This window comes from Drosophila hydei, unplaced genomic scaffold (genome assembly GCF_003285905.1).
Source record: "Drosophila hydei strain 15085-1641.00,03,60 unplaced genomic scaffold, DhydRS2 tig00008114-arrow-pilon, whole genome shotgun sequence".
In the NCBI taxonomy this organism is placed as follows: domain Eukaryota; kingdom Metazoa; phylum Arthropoda; class Insecta; order Diptera; family Drosophilidae; genus Drosophila; species Drosophila hydei.
Window position 1 is genome coordinate 10,388,566 of NW_022045827.1, and position 10,304 is coordinate 10,398,869.

The window sequence follows — 10,304 nt, forward strand, 5'->3', positions numbered from 1 at the left end:
ACAGACTAGCTTAATCATAAAATATATATTTGCTAAATGAGATTCCAGAATTTAGTCTGTTTATCCATTTGTGAGTTTAATGATTTTTTTCAAATGATTAATTTCAGAAGAAACATAATAGAATTTTAAGCCAAAAGGAAATTAAAAAATTAACAAAAACAAGAAAGAGCTTATTAATATAAAAACGCTTTCAATCGCATTCCGAAAATTAAATAAGTCAATCGAAAAATTCGTATATATAGATATTATCAACTTATCAACTAGTATAATCGTCGTGCCCATTACGGGTCTGAGTAGCGCGCAGTCGTTGTCAGTTTTATGAGGGAAATCGTAGTAGGTTGATGGCAAATGCTTTCAGTCAGGTTAATTTACGGACCGATGTCCTGGCAGCTGTGAATAGAGTGGAGCGTTTGGCTGAGGGTCCGTCTGGGGTTTTGTTTATGCTGCTGTTTAATGTCCTTTTGGTCGCTTTGGTCCTTTTTCGCCTGTAACAAATTGCGTCTGCAAATGTGACTCACTTTGCCGAGGCCCCATCTTGACTTCTCCCTGCCCCACTCTGTGGAGCACTTGCTGCTGTCGCTCGTTTACCGCATCGTAATGTCACTTCAACAAATCACACCAACTTGCCCCATAAATTCTATTGTTAATTCCAATTAGGCAGTTTGCCGCTCAGCTGTCCTTGGCCATTGTTGTTTTTTGGCTAAAGCGAGACGCAAGAGTTGTTAATTGATTTTCTATGAAGCAGCCGCTTGTCAGCCTTAAAGCTTGTAATTACTATAAGTAAATTTTATGCTCAAAATAAAAACTTAAATTGATCAACTGTTAAGCTAGCTATATATAGACTATATATATTTATATATATTTCCTTTTTGGCCTTAAAAACGTGACCCTCTGGACAATGCTCTGTATGAATTTCGTGAAATGATTTGTGTGTAGCATAAGAGAGCACGCATATAAAATGGCAACAGCTATTTAAGCCCAGCCAATGCAGCTGGTGGACCGAACCAACTGTTGGCCAGGTGAACGGATCGGGCGTGGGCGTGTGCGAGGGGCCATTCGCCACTTTAGGGCGACAATTTATGGGTGCTTTTTTCAGGTGCAGGTATGCGCTTTTCCGGCCAAGCACTTAATTGATGTTGTGTCGCGTAAATTATAAACAAAACAAAAATTAAAGTGGACTCCATGCCGTGGCTTGAGCCGAACAGTGGCGAGCCGAGCCTCACTTGGCGCGGTGCGGCTTGGTCTGGGTTCTCTCGGAAGCACTGGCGGATGCGGAAATGCTTTCATCGCAAGTGGTGTCGTCGCTCATAAAAAGCGCACAGCCATTGGCCAAGCCCTCGCTATAGGAGTCACACACACACACAGTTGGATATATGACTGTGGTCAAGGGGCTAAGCAGGCGGCCGCTGCGCGTCTGTGAGTGAGGTCAAGCGTGAAAGTGGAGCTACTTGCAGCCGGATATACTCCTGACCTGTCCTGCACTGTTCTGGCCTGGCTTTGCCTTCGCAGCTCCCGCTGCGCATAAATTTAGCATTTTTGCATTCGCAAAGTGTCCTCCAAAGGGTCATCTATGCACGCTTTGCCCATGTGTGGCGTCCCTTTATATTTCTGCTTAATTCTAATATGATTTTATATGGAAAATACTCTGCTTAGCTTAACTGATTTGTCTAGCATTTTTATAAAATATTCTATAATCTTTGCTACTTGCGTTGACGTCTCAACTAATTGCATGCAGCACTTCTCTGAGAGCTTCTGGAAAGCTGCATAAATTGTTAGGGAGTTGAGTCGGGCGAATGAAAACACTCTAATGAGTCACTCTTCAGTTAAGTAATGCAGTCATAGTCTAATATAGCAAGTATTCAAGCATGAGCTTCGAAATAATTAAGATAGTTAGATAGTAATTCTGAGATGCCACACAGAACAGAGTCTTAAGAACTTAAGATAAAGATACAAGTCAAAATATAAGCATTGGCAGCACCTGTTGGGCACCTATAATAAGTCTTTTCTCTTCCCTTTCAATAACAGTAAATAAGTTTGTTTTTGTATAATTTTTTTAATATTCTTAAAGATTATTAAAAAATATAATGACTGAATAAAAATAATTTGTATATATTTATTTTTGCGTTATTTAGCGCTTTTTGATCTTGTTGCTATCAATTAGTCAGTTTAAATAATTGCTTAAAAATAAATATGTTTAATTAAGACCGTTCTAAAAAGGTTCTACAAATAAGAATGTTTCTAGATAAGTGGCTCTAAAATTATCTTTATTTTCATATTCCGCGATACCTGTCAAGGCATGGAAGAACTTTCAAATTTGGACAGTTTCAAGTTTGCTTATAGCTGAACTGATTAGAAATTAATGGACCATGTCCCAGGCTCGGCAAATCATACAACTGATAGGTATAGGGAAACAGGTGCAGAACTTATCAAGTTCTTCGTGTGTGTTATATAGAAGCCTATTTATCCAATTCCAATTCCAATTGGACAATCTCAAAGTTGTTCATTTGGGTCTACAATATTATAGTCTAAAACTTAATATTATTTATATATAAATTAGCATTAACATTTGACTAATACAATCATTAATATTTCTTTTTCCAACGATTGAGCATCTATTGGAGAACCTTTTGGAAGTTGCGATTAAATTTAAGAGGCGACGAATTAAACTTTGAAATCAGAAATTATGCGCAATTCGAGAGACAATTGCCGGCTGGGCACATAAAACAAAGCACTGGCAGTGGCACGACCACAGCAAGTGGCTTGATTGGGTTGCTGGTTGGCGGTGGGGCGGAGGATAACAGAATGCGCAGGACAACGGGCAGAGCAAGTGCTACTCAAATCTGTGCGTCTGCACGCATTACAAACGAATTACGAGACTCGCTGGGCAATTGCAGTTCATTGTTATTTAATATGTCGTCGTTGTCCTTGTCGTTGAGGTCGACAACGAGCATGGCTGGAAATTATACTTTATGGAGACTCAACAGCAACAGCAGCAGAGGCAGTTGGAACAACAATCCAGGACGCAGAACGGCATGACACTGATTGCGATATAAACGATTGTCAACGTAAACGTATCCAAGTGGATTATTGCCTCATGCCAATTATCATATCAACGATACACAGCAGTCCGGCCAGCTCATGTACGGTAAATGGCCAGGACACACACAGCCATATACGGAGCGACAGACAGCGAGGCAGCTGCTGCACTGCCAATTGCCAATGGCCGCCCACAGCGCCGCCCACGCCACTTGACGAGGCGTTGATGCTGTCGTTGCCTGCGCAACGTGCTCCACCTTCAGCATCCTTGCGGCCATGTCAGGTGGGTTGAGCTCTAGCCAAATTGCATGTACGATTTTAAATGGATTTTGATTGTTTATGACAATTCGACGAGCTGACTGGCCAGCCCTCTGCTGGCCACTGATAATGCGCCATTTAAATAATAACACCGAAAGCTCTGGCCCATCTATCCAAGTGTCCATCGGTCCATCGGTCCATCGGTCCACCTGTTCAGCTGCCCATCTTCAACTGAATGTGCGTCGTTCTGCCATTGGATGTTGCCTCAATTGCTGCAATTTGTGCATTTTAAGCCTGCCACATTTGCATAATGAACAGCATCACAGTTTTTGGTATTTTATATCAGTATTTATTTGGTATTTTTTGAGTGTTTTGACATTTGAAATTTTGGAGACATTTTAGGGCTTAGCATATGGGAATGAAATCACAATCGAACAAGAATGTTTCGCAACTTGAAATTAGTTTTTGTTTTTTTAATGAATAATTTTAAATTATAATTGATATATATATTATTATAATTTGTATTTGCCAAATAATTTAAAATAAATTTGCCCAAAGGTCCCATGTTAGAAATGATCTATTTTTCTACTTTAAGATTTAAGAAGAGATTTATATTTTATTTTTTTTCTCTCTTAAATATAAATATAAAAATACAAAAAAATATAATTGTAGTATATATATTATATATATATATAATAATTATAATTATATAATAATTTTAAAACTCAAAAGGTTTTTTAAGTGCTGAAATAGTAAACGAATAAATTGAATAGATATCAATTTTTAGACTATTTAAGACAAACGAGTTGCCAGCTAACATAATTATCTATTATAAGGCTAGCTACTAAGCAATCGTCTTAAACAACATAAGAGCTATAGACTGGGCTGTCATTTGAGCTCGTATAACGATAATTTGCAAATCAGTTTTTAAACTCAAAGCACATTCTTAAATCGAATTATAATAATTTTATTCTGCGGCAAATACTCCTTCGCATATAAGACTACAAAAATTATATTATTTATTATTATATTTTTACTCAAACTAATTATTACGTTAATTTTCTAGTCACATTAAATGGTTAAAAACTAAAAAATGTGATCCCAAGCAAAAGAACGGGGAAAGAAAAAAGTCAAGAACAAAAATTCACTGGATTGGATTCTTCTTTCTACTAGCAACATTTTATTTCAGAGACCTCGAGTCTGGCTTCTCCTGTTTCATTTCGAGTAGTTTGCGCTGATTCTCCTTGAACTGCTCGATGGGATCCTCGAACTGACGATAATAATGCAAGACTTCGCGCACATCGTCCATCTAAGGGAGACAAAAGACGATTACTGATTGGTGAGACAAATATATACAGTATAATTCTGACAACCTTGTGATCGGCAATGAGTCCCAAAAACGCAGCCAGGTCGAAGAGCTGCACATCATCGTCGTTGCCCACCCAGCGGGTAATGGCAAAGATGTTGTCCGGATGCAGCGGAACAGCGCAACGATTCCAGTCGATGACAATAACGCGACGAAGATTGCGATTGAGATGGTTTAGGTTCTTGATGTGCTGCCCATCCAGCAGCTGGGTGGCGCCTCGCACCAGTCGATAGCATATGTAACCGTTCGGATCGAGTGCATCCAGTATGGGAAATGCCGTCATGCCCTGCTCGGCCGTATATACGACTATTTCAAAGTGCTTGCTGCACTGCCGCAGAAAGTGATCAACGCCGGGACGTTTCTTGAAGCGCCAGCCCGTCTGGTACGTCCAATCGGGATGTACCAGGATGTCGCGCATCTCCAGAACCAGAGTGTAGGGCGGCTGTATGTACGGCGCACAGAGTACGTCCGGCAGCAGCTTGGTGGTCGTTGGCTCCTCCAACATCTTTTGGTAGTAGTGCAACGAGTGCCACATCCGCTGCACATATTGTTGCAGCACTGGCAGTGAGCTCAGCTCATCCTCGATGCTGCGTCCAAACTGATCCTGCTCGGGCTTGCCCAGCTCATAGATCGCCCACAGCACGATGCTGCAGAGGCTGCCCAGAAAGACGGTGTAGCCGAGGAACCGACGCGTGCGTTTCCCACCGAAGCTAAGCTTGGGCGAGTCGGTTGACTTTACCAGAGACTTACGACTTTTGTCACACATCGATCGTTGTGTGTTATTTGGCTTGGCACCAGAACAAATCTCACGTCTGTAGCTCGACTCGAATGTTGAGAATCTGCTGCACTCATTGTACGACGGATTGCACCTGAGCAGCCTCCTGCATGGCCGTGGGTAGCCGGCTCTGGTGCTCACAAGCTGCTGGACCACTCGCAGCCATGTCTCCCAACTAAGCATACCTGTTCACAAAAATACTGAAATTTGAGAGAATTTCTGTCTGCGTATAAACATATTTATCAGTCTGTTATGTGAGCACATTCTGACTCTGATTTTATATATATATTAAAACATTTATGTGTGTATCGATATATATGCTGTTTGCTCTAACATGTGACAAGGCAAGTCTTACTGTGTTTCTTAGAGATTTTGCTAACTCTCTGGGACACAATCGCGATCAGTCGTTCGACCTGTAAAGACGTGAATTCGAACAGCCTTCGCTTAAGCTCTACTGCTGCAGAGTTCTAAAAATAGAACTTTGCGGTGCATTCTTCAACGCAACAGCAACAAAAACCGCACACGCAGCGTTTTCTTATCGCTTGCTTCCGCGTAACTCAATTGCTTTAATTGCAATTTACGAAATTTCGTCGCTTGGCGCGAGTGCGCCTGCACTCAAAAGCACAATCCGCGATGACATCTAATGTCAATAACCTCGCTACAGCTGTAAAGGTAAATGCAGAAATGCAAGCCCAGCTTAACGTTGTGATGGCAAATAGGCAAGCCTCCATCATGCCAATAAACTCAAAAATAGATATCGCCTCCGTGCAAGGCATCACTAACAACAAAAACACGAAACGTAAACAGCCAAATTCACCAAAAACCATCAAGAAAAGGCTCATCTTCGACGAACCAAGCACCAGCAATGCAGCATTAATATCAGAAAATCGATTTTCACTGCTCGTAGAAGAAGATGAAGACTACAGCGAATCACCTGTAGCTCCAGAAGCCCCAGTATTGACCGACCAGCAAACTACTCCGAAACCTCGTCCGCCCCCCATATGGTGTCCAAACATCAAGTCTGTGGCCCTACTTCAACAGATAATAGATAAAGTAATTGATGCTAAATCATACGTAATTAAGCCAAAGAAGAATAACATAGGTGTATTAACCCAATGCAGTGAGGACTATCGCAGAGTTATAGACCACTTTACTAAGCTGGAATTGGAGTTCCACTGCTACCAGCTTAAGGAGGACAAACCATATAGAGTCGTGTTCAAAGGGCTTCACTCCAGCACTGATACAACACTAATTAAAAAGGAATTGGAAACCAAAGGCCACACAATTACAAATGTGCACAACCCACTGAGCCGTATGGACAAAACACCGCTAAATATATTTTTTGTTGACGTGGCTCAGGCCCCCAACAACAAAGAAATTTTGGACATTCGAGTTGTCTGCAGGCAACGCTGCACAGTGGAACTGCCAAGAAGATACAACGACCTGACACAATGCCATCGCTGTCAAGAATTTGGACACACACAACGCTACTGCCACAAAGCTCCCAGATGTGTGCGTTGCGCCGGGAAACACGCATCCAAAGACTGCACCCGCGAAAAGGACCAGGCACCAACTTGTGTGCACTGTGAGTTACAGCACCCAGCCAACTATAAGGGCTGCCAAGTATACAAGCGGTTGCGCAAATTGCAATCCCCAGCACAAAAAAGGAGTCCCACACAAACACCGTCTACGGGTCCGAGTACTGCTTCCGAAATTACAAGGCCCCGGAGCATTACCCAAGCCACGAGCTTTGCAACGCCTATTAGTGGTGTTTCTTACGCACAGGCCGCTAGAGGTGGACCGTCAAATAAGAATACCACAAGTGACACTTTGTTCACTGAAATGCTTCAGCAACAACAACGTCAGTTTGACGCAATTAATGCCGAGCTCAAAGCGATGCGAGAAGTACAATCCCAACAAGCAACCATGCTAAACAGTTTAATGGCCATCATAACCAAGCTTGCCTACAAATAATGGCTTTACGTGTGGGTATCTGGAACGCCAATGGCCTGAGAAACAAGACTCAGGAACTGGCTGCGTTTCTCTCACAAGAAAACATAGATATAATGTTAATAACAGAAACTCATGAGTGCCCCACTACACAAATTTTCGGATACGAACACTATCAGGCTCATGGTGAAGGAGCAAACTGCTTTGGTGGATCCTCAATCCTCATACGAGCAACAATACCGCATACACCTTTACTGCCAATTTGCAACGCAACAATGCAGGTCTCAGCCATCACCCTGCCTACGTCTATTGGAGCGATCGAAGTTGCGTCAATTTATCTTCCGCCAAACACTGGTCTGTGTGATCATCACATGGAACAGGTTCTAGGCCAAAGGTTGAATAAGACCCTCATCGGCGGCGACTGGAATGGATGGCACCCATTTTGGGGAAGCAATAGTGCGAATCGTCGCGGAGAAGTCATATTTGAGGCGATTCAAAACTTACAATTCAGCATATTGGCGACTGGAGCCCCCACCCGTTACCCAATTAATGGACACAGGCCCTCGGCAATCGACTTCGCTGTCTACAAAGGCATCTGTGACCGGCAATTGACCATTGAAGAATCCTTGGACCTATCCTCTGACCACCTGCCACTAATAGTCACAATCCACGCGCAGCCACAGCCCTTGCCCATTAGGAAACAACTACTGCCAGCAGGATCAGATTTAGGAGTCTTTAGGCGCGAGCTCCATTACTCTTTGCACATAGAAATGGAACTTAACACTCCTGAAGACGTGGACTACGCAGCAAACAAACTGCAGGAAGAAATAGTCAAAGCTGCGCACCAAGCCGCCCCACCATCTTGCCAAACAAGACAACAGTCTCCGTACAACATCCCCCTCACCTTGGAGGCCCAACACCTACTAATACACAAAAGATGGGCCAGGAGACGCTGGTTAAGATTACGCACGCCTGATGCCAAATCCATGTACAACGAAGCCACGAGGCATCTTAAAGCTGCTCTCGCCCTGCTTCAAAAGAGGTGTATCAGCGATGCGCTGGTACGAGCTGAATCGCCCACTGACGCAGAGTTTCAATTATGGAAATTTACAAGAAAGCTCAAACGGCAGCCAATACGACGTCATCCCATTCGGAGCATTTCTGGTTCCTGGCACATTGGAGACGAAGCTCAAGCTGAGGCTTTTGCAAACCACCTTCAAGACCAATTCACGCCGGTGATTACCGCAGAGGCCTCAGAAATCGAAGCAACAGAAGACATCGTTCTCTCGCCCCTCCCAGCTGAAGACCAGATAACTGGATGTACAAAAGAAGAGGTTCTTGAACACATCAGAAGAGTGAAGGCAAAAAAATCCCCTGGATATGATCTAATAAACGGCAGAGTCCTTAGAGCACTGCCTGACTCCACCATAGACTACATAACTATGGTGTACAACGCCATGCTCCGCATCCGGCACTTTCCAGCCTGCTGGAAGCGCGCCGTGATTGTGATGATTCCTAAGCCTGGCAAACCCGTGGGAGAAATTGAGTCGTACAGACCAATTAGCCTGTTGCCAGTACTCTCCAAAATATTCGAAAGAATATTTCTGGAACGAGTACTGACACATCTGGGACGCCAGGAGGCCATTCCAAACCATCAGTTTGGCTTCAGGAGACAGCATGGAACACCGGAACAGGTTCACAGAGTTGTGCACCATATCCTTGGAGCCTTTGAAGAAAAGATGTACTGCTCTGCCGTCTTTTTAGACATCAAACAGGCGTTTGATCGAGTTTGGCACCTGGGACTGCTGCAGAAAGTGAGGACCACCCTTCCAGCCCCATTTTTCGCGTTGCTATCCTCATACCTTATTGGAAGAACCTTCCAAGTGTCAAGGGGGCAAACAGTATCCTTGACTAGACCAATTATGGCTGGAGTACCACAGGGTAGTGTTCTAGGCCCAACACTTTATACTTTATTCACAGGAGATATGCCAACTCCCGAGCCAAATATAGGAAGTACAGATGCAGTACTCATAGCGACCTATGCAGATGACACCGCCATCTTATCACGTCACGTATCTGCGCAAGAAGCTTCAGACTCACTACAAAAATATCTGGACTCTTTCGGACGCTGGGCAAAACGGTGGTGTATCACCATTAATGCACAAAAGTCTGTACATACTACCTTCGCCACTAGAAGAGGAGATTGCCCAAGCGTTGCATTGGGGCCCACTATTCCCAAAGCCTCAAAAGTAAAGTACCTTGGTATCACTCTTGACAGAAGGCTGACTTTTAAAGCGCACATAAGTCAAGTAACCTCAAAATGCAAAAGCAAGCTAAAAACCCTCGACTGGATGCTGAGAGCTTCAAGCAAGTTGTCTTACAGCAGCAAGGCCGCCATCTACAAGGCAATAGTTGTCCCAACCTTCGTATATGGTATCTCTCTATGGGGCTCCTCGGCGAAGACTACAAGGAACAAAATTCAGACCCTGCAGAATAAAGCACTACGCAGATGGACTGGAGCCAGCTGGTTTGTAAGAAACTCAGTCTTACATAGGGATTTAGCAATTCCCACAGTTGCTGAACTCATTGGGCGACACAGTTCAAGATACGCGGACAGACTTGCAGCGCATCCTAACCATCTCGCAAGCAACCTGGCTATAAACAACAATAGGCGAAGACTGAAGAGATTGCATCCTCTAGACAATATTAGAACTAATTAAGATAGTAGCTACAAGTGCAGAATAATTGGCATATCTGCCCTCCCATTAGTTAAGGTTTAGAGCTAAATGCGCTATAGAGTCTAAGACAATAAGCTGCAACAAAATAAAGAAATAAAAACGAAAAAAAAAAAAAAAAAAAAAAAAACTCTCTGGGAGAGTCATCGAGTGAACTATAGAAACTGAGACGTTTACATTGTTA

At 43.2% G+C, this 10,304-nt stretch overlaps 1 protein-coding gene across 1 annotated transcript; it reads right to left on the bottom strand.

Moving 5' to 3' along the window:
* Nucleotides 1–4,433: 4,433 nt before the first annotated feature.
* On the bottom strand, nt 4,434–5,732 carry LOC111603703 (mitochondrial import inner membrane translocase subunit TIM50-A). The gene is made up of 2 exons (XM_023321406.2): nt 4,668–5,732; nt 4,434–4,603 (listed from the first exon to the last, which is right to left on the bottom strand). Exons 1-2 carry the CDS (start codon nt 5,616–5,618, stop codon nt 4,475–4,477), a joined length of 1,080 nt encoding a protein of 359 aa, XP_023177174.2. The 5' UTR covers nt 5,619–5,732; the 3' UTR covers nt 4,434–4,474.
* Between the last annotated feature and the right edge of the window lie 4,572 nt (nt 5,733–10,304).